This window comes from Rhinichthys klamathensis, unplaced genomic scaffold (genome assembly GCF_029890125.1).
Source record: "Rhinichthys klamathensis goyatoka isolate OS25496 unplaced genomic scaffold, OSU_Roscu_1.1 h1tg000631l_1, whole genome shotgun sequence".
Taxonomy (NCBI): Eukaryota; Metazoa; Chordata; class Actinopteri; order Cypriniformes; family Leuciscidae; genus Rhinichthys; species Rhinichthys klamathensis.
The window spans coordinates 938,941-955,318 of NW_026607078.1; the positions used below are offsets into that span (position 1 = coordinate 938,941).

Consider the following 16,378-nt stretch of genomic DNA (forward strand, 5'->3'; position numbering starts at 1 on the left):
CGCCCTGCACTACACCAAACACTGATCCCTAAACCTACCCGTCACTGTAACCTAAACCAATGAAATCGGCTGCAGGGCGGGATTTCGTGGTTTGGGAAAAAAAAATCACGCGTTCCGATCAGCTGTTCCATAGTGTTTACACAATCGATTGACAACGACGTAAAAAGTATTAAATTAACAATGGTGCGAACTTGTAAATTCCCAGGCTGTGACCACAATTGTGCCGGGATCAAAGTTCAGATTCCATCGTTTTCCTGTTTCGAATATAACTATGAGACAGCTTTGGCTGGTTGCCATCGGCTACTCTGCGGGAGCTAAAATATCCAGAATAAAGGATTTTCGTGTGTGTAGTGCTCACTTCAGCGAAGACGATCCCCAACCAAGGAGGAAAAGGAAAATTAAAGAGTTTTGCTGTACCAGTACCACGGGTAAGCTCTATTTACTAACTTTATGATTAAACTGATGTTTAGACTCCATTATAAAACACGTGAAAAGATGTCTAATATAAAAACAGCTATAGGGATATTGGTACAATTTGCTGAGAAAACTATTTGATTGAACACACACACAATTGAGGTTTTGTGTTGCAATCAATAACATTGTCGTTGTGCTAAAATTACTTTCATCATCTGATCCGTCTGGCATTGTGCTAAAATTGGTTTCATCATCAGAAGTTTCGCAGTCAGACATGTTGTCAGCGAGTCGCGCTATCAACAGCTGATCGGAACGTGCGCACTGTTGACGTTGACAGCAGCGCGGATTGATAGAAATGGATCGAAAATAGTGCCGATTAAAACTGAAGTATGAATTTTGACCGGCGTGTTTTTTGTGAGGTAAATTAATCAAGCTTTGAAACGCAAATAATTTTTTCACGTAAAAACGCACAGTTTTGTGGCCCCGGAAAATAACCGGGAGTACTTTATTGAAAAACTTCCAGCGGCCAGAACTCTGACCAGGGAGGTGACAACAGAGTGGGTCAGTGTGTATGCACTATAGTGCTGGTAAGGATTGCATACAACTTCATGTCTTAAATGGGCGAACTAACCCTTTAAATACTGTAATTTCTGAAATTTCACTACCTCCTTGCATACAAACAAAAACACACTTCTGCATCAATAAACAAATAAAAAGAGTCTGAAAAGTGCACTAAAATAAACTATTTAAAATAAAATCTTTGATCAGGTAAACAAACAGGGATGGAATATAGCATGTAAAAAAAAAAAAAAAAAAAACGGGTCTATCAACTCCCCATAAATATAAGCATTCGTTTTAAACTACAGTTTTAAAAGGTTTATGTTTGATATATAGGCTTAAGAGCGAAGAGAATGGAACACGCTGGAATAATCGATGGAATACGCAAACATTGTCAGAAAAATAAACAAAACAGTGAATACATCATCGCAATTTATACCGAGTCCATCTCGATCTGGCATGTTATCAGAAGAATTATTAATAATGTCGGTATAGATGATAAAATACCTGCTGACAGAGTGCTGTTTTTATCTGTGTTTACACAGAACTTCACTCGCTGAGATAATTAATTTCCAGGGAGCTGTATTTATTTAGATGTTTATTAGCTATATAAAGGTTATATAGTAGACATTAATATAATTTAAGGAGTATTAAACGAGTGGATCGTGATAAATATTTCCGAGCCTCAAGCCAGTAAGTGAAAGGCACTATGAACTCGACTTCATGAGACTAATGATGAGCATTGACAAACAGAGATAATTAAATTCAGCACTTTTATTTCCAACATGCACTTACTCATGGCTGTTTTATTTAATTCATTGAAACTTGTGTTTTTATTGGGACAGGACTGTGAGTTTGTCTCTATTTTTTTAGCGCCAAGTTTAAACTAGGCTACATAGCAAGCATTTATGTGACATATCTTGTTTGTGCATTAAGGGCAGTTATGTTAAATAAAGTTTAATAATTAAGGGAGGCAAGTTATTTTACCTCCGAACACTCTTGTTGACTCATCTTCCCCTCAGTTCTTGCACTCAATTTTCAAAACGCTCACAAGATGGCGGCATTTATAGGTGAATCCAATATTACAAAACCAATACCCGATTATGGGCAAAATATCGGTAAAACCGATTATCGGTCGATCTCCAGAGCTCGAATTTCGGTGCGGGTATTGCGCATAATTTTAATCATTTCCGCAAGTCTCCGACTTATAATGCAGGAAATTCTCTTTAACACGTAGGTTGAATGAGTAATTGAATCCACACAGATTATAAAATCAAATCAGTAGAGATGCACCGATTGATCGGCTGGTGACCGGAATTGGCCGATTTTCACGTGATCGGCCATGAACGGCGACCGGCCGGTCAGTCTGACATATGCCGATTTTATGCCGGTCAAATGCACTCGGCTGCCGCATGATTAACATTGCGCAACATCAGCATCACACGTGCACACGGAACGCGCATGTAGGAAACCTCGTGAATTACGGCCGTTTCACACCGCAAACGTGAGCAGTGCGTATTATTTCCAGCGTGCATGTAAATCAATGAGTGCATTCACACCGGGACCAGGAGCAGCGCGTGAGCGTCGAGCGGGTGCAGCGGATTTCGGCGCAGAGTCTATTTTTGCTGCACTGCTCACGCTCAATTAAAGTGAAAGCACACTTTTGATGGACAAAATAAATATGATTTCACACAAAAGTGCCCAAAATGCACAGAATTTGCATGTCTGGCGTGTTTTAACAAGAACTGAAGTATATGTCAGAAAAGAAAATTAATTTTCTTTTTGAAATGAACACATTTTTTTAGTTTGATATTGGATGTGAAAAGAAGGAAATGGTTCTTCCATACACTTTAGATGTGTGTGAATTTCCCACACCAGGAGTAATTTATATAGTCCTATTTTATAGCGAAAATGTTCTATGCAAAATAGGGCTGTCACCTTACGTTTGAAAATCGATTGCACAATCGATCGGACCAACCAACACAAGTTTCGAAAACGAAAATAGGGAATCGATTTTTAAGGCCTTTGTTTTTTTTTACCAAAAATGTGTTTTAGATGGACAGATCAATACAGTATCAGAACATGTAGGATGCTGGAAAATAACAATGTCTTTTCTGTTAACCAAATTCGCTATTACTTCAATGCAAGTGAACAAGCGCGCCGTTATTTGTTGCTTAGTGACGTGTGTGTGTTCAAGTAAGCCAGAAATGCGCAGATTCTGTGCAATACGCTGTATTTAATATATCATGAGGACTCACGAGTTGCGTATATGCGCTAAATCCGCGCAGATTTGTCTTACACGAACTTCCCCAGCAAAGTGAGTAAACACGCGCCAGATTGGCTCGTGATTTGACAGCGTTTCCCGCCAAAGATCATTTTTACCCCGCGTTTGGCGGGTCGGAGGGTGTTAATTTCAATCCCTGAATGTTGCGCTCCTGTTTATCATTGTGCACGAAACTTCACGCCAATAAATCATCAGAAATATTGCGACGTGTGCGCGTCTCAAGCGCCTCTTTACGCTCGTCCTAATGCCTGTTAGGTGTCCGTGGATTTGCCTGTATTTGGTGTTGAAAATGGAAACGTCTTTAGACATGGAAAATCGATTTTACAATCGATTCAATGAACACTTATGTCTCAAAAATCAATCAGGATTTTTCCACAAAAGTGACAGCCCTAATGCAAAATGTTCTACTAAAGAAAAGAGAGAAAATATTTATTTGTGTGTGCTGTAAAGTGGTTAGAAAAAATGAAATCGGTATCGGCTAAAATCGGTATCGGCAGGTCAAACTCTGAAAAATCGGAATCGGCCTGAAAATTGTAATCGGTGCATCATCTCTACAAATCAGTAATTTTAAAACTTTCTGCGAGACGCAATTTCACAAACAGCGTGAGTGATTCAGCTGTGCTGCGTCTTCTCTCTCTGTCTCTCAAAATAGGTTGCACAAGGTAAGCGTCAAGCGCGCTGCAGGTGGCGAGACTAGACACTAAAGTTTACCATTTGCATGTCTTTAAGTCTTACCAGTTTAAACATTCAAGCGATTTTAAACTATTCAGTACTTGCGCGCTCTCTGAGGTTTTTTTTCTGCATCCATACATACAGTAAAACCGCCTCACAAACAGCTGGCAAGTAACAAAAGTCAAAAACGTACAAAATGATGTCAAAATTCCAGTCTTGGTGTGTATCCTCGTAAACAGTCGGTTATGTCTTAAAGCTGCAGTAGGGAGTTTTGAGAAAACGTTGACTTAGCCTGAAAATTTGAACAAGCACAACTTACAGGTCCCACCGCCTTGCTCTCTGCTGCGCTACAGCCCTCCCTCCACAGCTCGTCCTCCACAGCGGAGCCTGTCGTGAACGCGCAGGCTAGTAAACAGGGCCACCCATAACGGCGGATAAAAAGTTATATGGCACATTCACTAATAGGGACTAAACGTCAATAATATGCTTTACATTGACTATGGCCTGCCCATACTTTGACTACAAACTTGGTCCTCAAATTATTATGTATTTTCCAATAGCCTACATGTAACTTTATAACGTTGCACTCTTTCTATAAGTTATAAATAGCTAGTAAGATAACGTTAATATAACGGTAACTAACGTTACAGTATGTAAGTAATTATTCTAGCGATATATAATGCTAGATAAGGTGTGCAAGTACATTATTTCAGCAACATGACAAGCCAGTGAATTAGCAGGTTTCAATTGTTGCTTAGCAGAGTGCGTGACATTTTATCTACATGTTATGCGGCTAGAGTTTTGACACCGAGTCAATGGGCTCGGTGTCATTCTTTCTTTTTCGCTTGTTTATCGTCATCAGTCTTTTTCCTTTTACCTCTTTGTTTTATGAGCAGGTGTCACTCGAGAATTGGCAGTTCAGGTTGTTTCTCCGTCATAAGCACAGCTGCAGCACGCCGGCAATCTTGAGTTTGAACGACGGCTCGCGCAACACGCTGTGCAAGAGAGGGGTGTGATCAGCGCGTACACGAGCGTGATTGACACTGCTAAGACACTCCTGGCTCTGATTGGTTGTTTCTGACCGGGACCGTGTATTTCTTGCAAATGGCAATAGGACCACTGGGAGGAGCCAGAGGAGCTTGATTTTTACACAGATTATCTGTCTCATATTCTACTGTCAGGACATAATGACAGTTTTAGCAAATACATGTTTTCAAAAGTTACCTACAGGAGCTTTAAATAAGCATAAAACGCATGTGACAGTATAATGAAACCAGTAATGGATCCTTGCACTAGGCCTAGCTCTTATTGTGATAGCAGCCTAATATATGTGTGTCATTAATTTTGTTGTCAAAACAGCAAAAGATAGCTTTAATTTTAAGGAATCAGGATTAATAGCCTATGTATTTAATTTAGTCAGGACTAAAGACTATCCAGTGTTATTTTACATTTGATTACTTTATTCAGTTTCTGAAGTATTTCTGAATACTAGTTAGACCTATCCAAAAACATTTTCTTTATTTGTATCTTTATTCTATTGTATTTATTTGTGCTACTTTTTTCAATTTAATTCAAAGATTGAAATTAAGCTTCCTCCTAGTGTAAACTCTTAACAACAAAATCACCCCATTGTAAAAACGCAATGAGTGAGCAAACATTTTGGTGAGATAAATGTAATAAAAAAAGTCTAACCCCCTAATTGTTGTCTAATAAAAAATAACACAATTTTGATGGTTTATGCACACTTGAAGGGTTATTGAAAGCAAATAACCCCTTCATACATCACCTTTGGCCTCTTCTGTATGTGTCCATGAAGTTAAGAAATATAATCAGCTCTATTGTTTACTTATACTTGTGCAAAGTGTATGTAGTATAGATAATAAAATGTTTGTCATTCTGCATGTGCAACAGGCTCTTATGTTGGAGAACCTTCAGAAAACCTCCACTCATCACATTGGCCTGCAGCCTAACTCCCGGGTGAGCCAAACTGAGATGTTTTACAGTAGAAATAAGCATGTTACTGTTTGTTCTTGTGTGGATGACTTAACTGCACTTTAACAACCGTACCATTTTGTATTACATGTGTGTTTGTTTAGATTGGGGAGGAAATGAGTCAGAACAGCTTCATTAAACAGTACCTGGCCAAACAGCAAGAGCTTCTCAGGCAGCGATTGGAGAGAGAGGCACGAGAGGCAGCTGAAACTGATGGTAAGTATCTGAAACCAAATAACGCTAACAAACTTAAATTGTATCAGTGTGTGCGTGTTTAAGTTGAATGTGTATAATAATGATGTTAGCCAACACAAATGCTGCATCATCGTATAAATAAAGGTGAAGGTGAACTATAGAAACACTGTTGAATCTAAAATGTACAAGTACATTCAACATATGCTAACATGTAGCTTTTGTTAATATGCAGAACATTTTGGTATTTTATAGTGATGTGGACACACCTAGGCCTTCAGTGGTGTCCTACCTGAATTAATTCCACCTCTTAATCTTAATAGGCTTTTAATAGTGTAGTGCATGACTCTTTATAACTGTTGTGAAATTGCTGTTTTATTTTGCACCGGCAATTATAGGGTTGATGTGGTGAGTTCGGAAAAGGCCGGGTAGAGAGAGACCAGGCTGGTGCGTTTGTGTACAGTTGTTCTTGCGTTCAGTTGTTCTTGCGTTCAGTTGTTCTTGCGTTCAGTTGTTCTTGCGTTCAGTTGTTCTTGCGTTCAGTTGTTCTTGCGTTCAGTTGTTCTTGCGTTCAGTTGTTCTTGCGTTCAGTTGTTCTTGCGTTCCGATTAAAAAGTTCAGAAACGGAGCCTCCCTTGTCTGTCATTCTTCAGACGTTACAATAGTATGAATGTTTGAAAAAAAAAGATTCGATCATAAATTTACAAGAAAAATTAAGAAGAAAATCATATTCAGCACGGAAAAAACGGGGACAAAAATAAGCATTATACTCACCAAAACTACTGATTATTTTTTACACAAAATCCATCCTGATTTCCTTTCTCAAGAAGACTTCAATTACTCTGTTGTACAGGTTATCTGTGCGTTTCAGTTCCAACAAGAAGTCTTTTCTATCGAGGCTAATACTGAAAGTCGAGTCTGTCCCGTCGTATTTCTGGCATAAGTTTTAATTCACTTTAGGGCTGAGAGAATGTCCGCTCGACAGAAGCAGTGGACACAGGCTACATACGGATTAACGCACGGGTCTACTGGGCACTTGCCCGGGGCACTGGGCCAGCAGGGGGCCCTGTCAAATTATATTCTTTTCAAATAATTATTATTATTTATTTATTTTTATTTTTCAGTAAAATTGTGTTGAATATTGTGGAATAATGTGATTATTTTTTTGCAGTTGCAAAATATTAAAGTAGTCATATAATGCCATTTCTGTACAAGTTATTATGAATGTTTAGGGTCTAAATGAAAACTTTGTAATATACTTTTATTAAAAATTCTCATTAGTATTGTAAGAAAAAACGAATTTTACCCGGTCAAAAACAGCTCTGTTTTCAGCACGCCGTTTCAGTGCATATGCCTTTAAATGATAATGAGCTTCGCTCACTCCGCCCCTCTGTTCTGCGGGCGTTTTGACAACGCACGTGGAGTGTTGCCTTGACAACAGTTGAGGGTATATTTTGGAGAAAGAATGGCAGCGGGAGTCTGAGGACACATCTGTGCAACCGTATCAGTTTGAACCGGAGTCGCACCCGGAACAAGATGACGGCCGCAAAGAAGTTTGACAATTAAGGCTTGAACAGGACGTTTCTGAATGGTTGGTTAACGTAATGTCACTTTGATCTATTTTTGTATGCACTGGCAGGGTAGAGTAGTGAGATACGAACGCTATGTGTTTACTGATACGTTAGTTCATTGACCGACATTGACGTTACAACTAATGGTCATGAAACTTTTTTTCGCGATTTGCAAAGATTAATATAAAGGTTAATGAAACTTTACACTTACTTCTGGAGGTGCAGAGGGAACATAAATAGTTGTTACCGATTCTTTTTTCAGGAGCAGCTTCTTAGCAAAACCAGCTTTATACTGACCCTCGTTTATAAAGCAGTCTGGTGAGAAATGATTCGCGCAAACATAAAAGCAGGGACGTTGATCGTGGGGAATATTCCCTTCGAAAACAAAACTCAGCCACTGTGTCTTCAGCGGTTCGGATTTAGGAACATCAAAATGACTGTTCGTTATTACACCCAAGAACAGAACACCACAATCGCTTAGATGCCATTCTGCTCCAGCGTATCAACAATAACGGACTATGTTGACAGCTCGCTCAGGGCGGGTCTGTGTTGAAACGCTGCTGTCAAACAACAATCGTGGGGGGGGCGTCCGACCGTGTGACGTCACACGGTCGAACGGCTCGATTTGAGACAGGGAAAAACATATAAGGAGATTAAAACAAAAACAATGGATGGATTTTTATCATTATATGATGGTTGTGTTCAGGCACTGCCAACACACATTTCAGTACAATCAACTTGTAAAAGTGCATGTACCATTATATGACCCCTTTAACTGGTAAATAAATCAAATAAATAATTGTATTGCTGCGCTGTTGAGAGGGACATCTAGAGGCGAGTGAAAATCATTGTGTTATATAGTCACGCGTAGAAGATGGTTACTCGAAAACAAAACAAAAATGAGTTTAAAACCACAACCAAGTGGATCAATGAAAAGAAAGCAAAAAAAGGAAAAACAAAGAGAAGGTCAATGGGCTATATGCACGCATAACTTCCGCGTTTGACGCAAGGATGCTCGTGCGTTTCCGGTTGGGGAGATTTAAAGCGGAGGAAAACCGAGGAAACGGTATTATGGCAGAGTCTTCAAAATTTACTGTCCTCTCGTCTTTGAAACGAAACTTTAATACGTTTAGATGTAATTTTATATATAGTTATGTTTATTTAATATAATAAACACAGAAGCATAAACAAAATGAGGAGTGTCTGTTTTGTCTGTTTTTGTGACTAACGTTTCTTTAGTATAGCAATAGAGTATAAAAACCAATATAAATTCTCGGTATAGCATTGGACTCTACGATCGGCGGAAGTAATCCAGCATCCTTAGATCTTCACCGGAAATACCGCCGTGCATAGAGCCCATTGCAAAAGCTATCAACAATCTCCAGCTTTCTTACGATAATCAAACGACGATAACGATAACTGACCTTCTCATCTGAGCTGCTTCAGCACTCAAACACCCGACCGAGTGACCAGATGACCAATCAAATCGCAGTAGGCAGGTTTTATGTTCACAGAAGCGTGAGCCGAGTGCGAATTCCAGCGCAACGCGCTTCACGCTTCAGTTAAAGGTCATACAGTGCGAGATAAGAGACAAAACAGCTCTTTTAAAGCAACACTAAGTAAGAATTTTTACCTTAAAATAATGTTTTCAAAATCGTTTCAGTGGTTCATCAAGTTGTGACATGGTGAAATGCACTTATGCCACCGCTTTGCGGTCCTTTATCTGATATATCCACGCTATGTAAGATTGCCAGATCGGGTCGCATTTCTGTAGTCTGAATGAGACATAAGAAAACTACAAATTTGACTTGCTTTACGGCAAGCGTTACATCATACTTTCATAAAATCATGCATCATTCTCTACCTTGTCTGTGGCCATTGTCGATTCCAAAACCGGTGCTGGATAAACAGAGAGCATGTGCGTGCGTGCGACAGTAGGATGCGGTAGGCTAAATTATTTACGACAGCAGTAATGGACAATTCCGTTTCCAACGTGTAGGGCGACCGCAGAGGAAAAGTTGCTTGGTGTTGCTTTAAGATAGAAGTTTTAAGCGACCAACAAAAATAATCAGTTTGCAAAGACTGTATCAATCAAAGCTCAGCTTTGGGAAGGGAAGATAATATACAGGTCAAGATAAAGAGACTGAGAGAAGAAAGAAAGGAGATGGAGATGAGAGAGAAAGAGCAGGTATTGCATACTGTGCCCAGAATGAATTCATACGAATTGGGCGAATCGTAAAATATGTACGATTTAGCAAAACGTAAAAAAACAAATGTCAACAAATGTGGCGAAAGGGGGCCTTTGAGACGTCTCTGCCCAGGGCACATCATCGCCGTAATCCATCCCTGTGTACAGCTGCCCCATGCTCTCACCCAGATTTTTTGAAGGAAATCAATGAGATCAGCCTTCAAAATCAGACATGGCATACATTACAGTCAGTTAATTCTGTTTTTACCCGGACAGATCGAATAAAGTTTCGTGACTGCGTTAAGCTGGATAAGGCTGAATAAGGGATTTTTTTTCCCAGTAGGTTTGAAACTGCTGGGGGTCGATGAGGGAGAGAAACTATTAAATCTACAGGAATATATTTTAGTTTATGCAGTTCGCTACAGATGCGGTTAGCTAGCTCTGACTACTAGTAATAGTACGTGCTCGGACCATCAATCAAATGCCAACCGTTATTGTACACCTGCTAGATGGCACCGTTGCAGTCAAATCGATATCTGATTGGCTGATTAAATCTGACTGATTATCTGATTGGTTAAACGTTAAAGCAACAGTTTCATTGCTATTCATTTTAAGCTACAGGTGCCCGCACTATCGATTTTGAAGGCCTCAAGGCATATTTCTTTGAACACAACACATGATGGCTGAAATATGATTGGATAAAAGCTCTAACATAAACATACACTACTGGAATCAGTGCAACCAAGATAAAAGCTATGGAATTAAGAGAATATACTATTGGGAATTATTTAATACACATTCATGGAAAAAATATATTAAAGCTCAAGTCAGTGATTCGGATAGTGTTTATGCCATATATATATACCGGTAATATTATAATTTATTTTATTTTTTTACCACTTTTAAAAATTTGGAGTGATGTAGTATTTAGATATAATAATTCAATTTATATCTTCTTCATATGAAATGATGGGAAATTATAATTTTGTATTTACCAATAAATTAAATCTGTGCACAGTAACTTTGTTCACTTTGTAATTTTATTTCTATTTTTTTCTGTAATACATTTTAAATTAGGGCTGGGCGATATGGAGCAAAAAATATATCTCGATATATTTTGCTATATCTCGATATTCGATATATATCTCGATATCTTTACAGGAAAATGGATGTGAATACAACTCAAAATATAGGCCTACAATCAATAGAAAATTAATTTTCCAAAACAGAATGTAACCAAATGAGAAAAATTAAACACAGGGCCTGAATTTCGTCATCATTATTAATCACGTGATTCATATACAGAAACTGAATAAAGTAATCAAATGGAAAATAACACTGAGTAGTATTTTAGTCCTGCATAAATTAAATACATAGGTTATTAATCCTGATTCCTTTAACTTAAAGCTATCTTTTGTTGTATTGACAAAACTACCTTTAAGAGGTAGTGCACGGATCCTGTGTTCATTATACTGGCATGCGTTTTATGCTTATTAAAGACAAAACCGACTATGTTTAGAGTATACTCACGACGACCGAAATTGACAATTTAGCGTGTTAAAGCAATATAATCCGCGAAAAATAACTTTTGTTACTGGCCAGCTGTTCTTAAGGCGGATTTTCTATGAATGTGCGCATAGAAAATAATCTCTCAGAGAGCGCGCGAGCACTGATTAGTTTAAAATCGCTGGAATGTTTAAACTGGTAAGACTTAAAAAGACGTGCAAATGGTAAACTTCAGTCACGATGCACTGCTGGCCCGATTGTGCGAGTGAATATCCATCATGTCCCGACTCCTAAACGCGAGTGTGTTTTATCGCCGCAGCTCTTGATGCTTGCCTTGCACAACACATTATGAGAGACGAGAAAGAAGCGGCACCGCTGAACACTCACGCTGTTTGTGAAATTGCGTCTGGCAGATAGTTGTTAAAAGAATGATTTGATTTTATAATCTGTGTGGATTACGATTGCGGGAATTTCCCGCATTATAAATGGGAGACCTGCGGGAATGATTAGACTTATGGGCAATACCCGCGCCGAAATTCGAGCCCTGCAATAGTTTAAAACAAGACGTTTGTAGTAGCCTTCTGATTACTGGAGTCCATTAATCGAACTTCCATGCCTCTTATATAGTAATTATATATTGTAGTATGTAGGCTACCAATTTACTAATGCAATTAATGCTCACACTCGGTTTCTCTCGTGCTCTGTCGCTCGCGCGCAGACACACTCGGAGTTCTGTAGCCTCCGGGCTGGTTGCGGATGAGACAATTGTTGAATGAGACAACACGCGAGGTGAGGGGGAACAAAAGCAAGGAGGCGGGGGCGAGCACAGCACAGAGAAGGCAAACAAGCAAAGTGGCGAAATCAGGATTAAATATAAACAATATATCGATATAAACGATATGTCAAAATCCATATCGTGTTTAAAAAATATCTCGATATATTTTAAATATCGAGATATCGCCCACCCCTATTTTAAATGATTGAAAATTTCCTAAAACATTTTATTTCAATAAATGTACTGTTTATACCTGAAATGGCTGTGGACATGTCTATTATCATTTGATTCAAGTCATTAATTATTTAGACTTCATTATTTATTGATTATTTTTTAGGAACAGACCATGAAGACCACACAGAGGCCAATGACAGTATCTGTACTGCCCCTAACCAGGTTAGAAATTTTATCAATCCTCTGCTTCTACAGTGTTTGCTCAAGTTTGGACCATGAATTCTTACAAAATTAATATTTTGTTTGTAGTCAAGCAAGGTAAGGAAAAATGTTATTTTTTTGGACATTTGTTGCATGGCCTGAACTTACCTTCCATGTCCAACAAATGTATTTCCAATAGGAGGTTGCTCCCTCCTTAGTCGACCAACACAAAGGAGGTACAGCAGTTGGGGTGACTGCAAGTGAGAGTGAAGAGCTCAAAGAAAAAGAAACACCCGGGCAGCCGTCCCCCTCCGCACCTGCCCAGCCTGGCGCAATAGCTTCTTTGTCGGTGCGGGTTGTTGGTGAAAGAGGACCGACTTCAAGCCATGTAATGGCTGATAGTGATGATGACAGTGAAGGTGGGGATGACAATGATGGCGAAGAGGAAGAGTGGAACGTCAAAGCTCCACGGAGTCGTCGAGCACAGCCTCCAAAAAGCCAACCGGTGAGGGAAAGATCTGGTGGCTCGCAGCAACAGCAGCAGCAGCCACCCCCCCAACATATACCTTTACTTTCACAGCAGCTCAGACAGCCCACTCCTCCCCCATCTCCTCCTCCTGAACTCTCTTTCCCACTCCCAGACACCCCTAAACAGAGCCCCCCTAGTCCTGGAGAGCCCCCGTCTAGGCAGCGCATATCTAGCTCTTCGAGCTCTGGTAGTTCCAGTAGTGACAGTCGTAGCAGTAGCCCTGAACCAGCAGGGGACTCCACAGAACGCAGACCAGGCCCATTGACCTTACTGGCACGCAAAATGGAGTCTGAGGGAGCTTTCTCTGGGGCGGGAAAGCGTGATAGGGAGGGAATTGATGGACAGAGAAGCCACCAAGAGGGAGTTGTGTCCGCAATTACCCACACAGCTAATGCAGCGTCAGTTCTGTCATACCCTAGTTCAGTGATCTCCAACCAAGGTGTTAGTGTTGTTAGGACAACAGTGACGGAGGAGAGTGATGGCACGAAGCGGGATGAGGGTAGTCATCTTTTATGGGAGCAAGAAAACAAAAAGAGGGAAAGGCAAGGGAAACAAGGAAGGCTGAAAGCCCTGGAGAAGGAGAGAGAGGAAAGGGAGAAGGTATTGGAACAAGAGCGAGCACGAGTTTTGGAACGGGAAAGACTGGAACGAGAAGAAGGTCTGAAACAGGAGAGGGAGAGGGCTTTACAGCGAGAAAGGGAAGAGAAAGAAAAGGCCTTACAGCAGGAGAGAGAAGAACGAGAGAAGCAAGAAAAGGAGAGACTAGAGAGAGAGAGGCAGGAAGCTTTAGAGCAAGAGAGATTGGAGAAAGAGAGGCTTGAGAAAGAAAGACAAGAACGAGAACAAGCCTTAGAGAGGGAGAGACTCGAGAAAGAGAGACAACAACAAGCTCTAGAGAAGGAGAGATTGGAGAGAGAGCGGCTTGAGAAGGAAAGACAAGAACGAGAACAAGCTCTAGAGAGGGAGAGATTGGAGAGAGAGCGGCTTGAGAAGGAAAGACAAGAACGAGAACAAGCTCTAGAGAGGGAGAGATTGGAGAGAGAGCGGCTTGAGAAGGAAAGACGAGAACAAGCTCTAGAGAGGGAGAGATTGGAGAGAGAGCGGCTTGAAAAGGAAAGACAAGAACGAGAACAAGCTCTAGAGAGGGAGAGATTGGAGAGAGAGCGGCTTGAGAAGGAAAGACAAGAACGAGAACAAGCTCTAGAGAGGGAGAAATTGGAGAGAGAGCGGCTTGAGAAGGAAAGACAAGAACGAGAAAAAGCTCTAGAGAGGGAGAGATTGGAGAGAGAGCGGCTTGAAAAGGAAAGACAAGAACGAGAACGAGCTCTAGAGAGGGAAAGATTGGAGAGAGAGCGGCTTGAGAAGGAAAAACAAGAGCGAGAACAAGCTCTAGAGAGGGAGAGATTGGAGAGAGAGCGGCTTGAGAAGGAAAGACAAAAACGAGAACAAGCCTTAGAGAGGGAAAGATTGGAGAGAGAGCAGCTTGAGAAGGAAAGACAAGAACGAGAACAAGCCTTAGAGAGGGAGAGACTCGAGAAAGAGAGACAAGAACGAGAACAAGCTCTAGAGAGGGAGAGATTGGAGAGGGAGCGTCTTGAGAAGGAAAGACAAGACCGAGAACAAGCTCTAGAGAGGGAGAGATTGGAGAGGGAGCGGCTTGAGAAGAAAAGGGAAGAACGAGAGCAAGCTTTGGAACGAGAAAGACAGGAAAGAGAAAAGGCTCTTGAGAAGGAGAGGCAGGAGAAAGAAAGGCAAGAAAGAGAGCAAGCTTTAGAAAGAGAGAGACTGGAAAGAGACGCTGCTTTGGAGAAAGAGAGACAAGAAATTGAGAGGGCCAAAGAACAAGAAAGGCTGGAGAGAGAGAGGGCTTTGGAAAGAGAAAAAAACGAAAGAGAAGCTGCTCTGGAACGCAAGAGGCAGGAGCGAGAAAGACTTGAAAAGGAGAAAGCTTTGGAGGAAGAGCATGAAAGAGAAGTGCAGAGAAAAGCAGAGCAAGAGCGAGCATTGAAAAAACAGAGAGAGGAGCAGGAGACTGCTTTAAAAGAAGAGAAGCAGAGAGCCTTGGAGGAGAGGGAAAGACTTTTGGAGCAAAAAAGAGTGCAGGAGGAGAAAGAAAAGGCTTTGAAACACGAAAAAAAGGAGGAACAAGAGAAAGAAAGTCGTCTTCCTCCATGGAAGCGTGGTCGTGATATCGGTGGTTTCTCGAGTCCATCGGAGAAGCCAGATGAAAGTAAGGCTGGGGAACCACAAAGCGCCGGCAAAGATACTCAATCTTCAGAGTCTGACCCACAACAGTCACCCACACTTGCAACACCACCATCCCCTCAATCTTCTTCCAAGAAGTCCCGCTTCCTTAGAGATGCCCCTGTGACAGTTCCTCTCCCATGCTCGCCAACGTCCGTGCTGAAGAGACCTCGTACTTTCTCAGACAGCCCGATGTCACAAGCCCCCGCAATTCCATTAGCATCTAAACCTGAGGAACTGGTGCAAGAAGATGCCCAGCCCCCTCAAACATCAGTCCTTGTTGCAGCACCCCATGAGCTTGAGAGCAAGACCCCCAAGGTGGCCACCCAACAACATGCACCACAAGAGGAAGAGATGGAGACATCAAAGAACAGCGTGGCAAGCAAAGACACTAAACATGAGATGTTCAGAAGAACCGAGGATGAGAAGAAAAGAGGAAGGGAAAGGGTAAAGGAGGTGGAGAAAAAAGAAAGGAAATCATCATCATCTAGCGATTCCTCTTCATCCGACTCAGATTCTGGGTCTTCATCCTCCTCGCGCTCCTCCAGTTCATCATCATCATCAGAGGAGGAGAAAAGTCGTTCCACTTCAGGTGGTAGGAGGGTGAGTTGTTCAAATGTTCCTCATCTTTTTGTCAGTCTTGCTCTCTCTCTTTAAACACTTTAAAGACATCACCCATGAGTATCGTAATCGTCAAGTGTCAAAATTCATCTAATTACATGCTTCTCAAATAGCTTCAGCCAGCTATGTGTTACAATAAGTGGCAAAAGAACTCAAGAGCATTAGAGAGCTGGCATAGTTAACTTAATATTTGATTGATTGATTGCCTGAGCTATTAAGATTTTTAATATCATGACTCCATTTTCCAACCATTGTCAGTTGTTTTGTCTTTTGCTTTCCTCTACATGTGGAAATTAAACTTCTAATACTGGGTTACTGAATCAGTTGCTCACAAAGCAAACAAATGTCCACTTACAATGGAACTCTATGAGGCCAATATGGGGTGTTTTGCCCCATAGACTTGCATTGTAAGAACGTAACTGTCCGTATGTGTTTTTTTATTTTTATACTAATTGCA

General features: G+C 40.8%; 1 protein-coding gene across 2 annotated transcripts in view; it reads left to right on the forward strand.

Annotated features, from left to right (window-relative positions):
- Positions 1-16,378, forward strand: part of acin1a (apoptotic chromatin condensation inducer 1a) — a 35,018-nt gene that overhangs the window by 1,908 nt on the left and 16,732 nt on the right. For both annotated transcript variants that reach the window (XM_056241164.1, XM_056241163.1), the window contains exons 2-5: positions 5,840-5,905; positions 6,025-6,136; positions 12,490-12,548; positions 12,727-15,903. In XM_056241164.1, the coding sequence (XP_056097139.1) occupies positions 5,840-5,905; positions 6,025-6,136; positions 12,490-12,548; positions 12,727-15,903 (3,414 nt within the window). The remainder of the gene's footprint in view (positions 1-5,839; positions 5,906-6,024; positions 6,137-12,489; positions 12,549-12,726; positions 15,904-16,378) is intronic.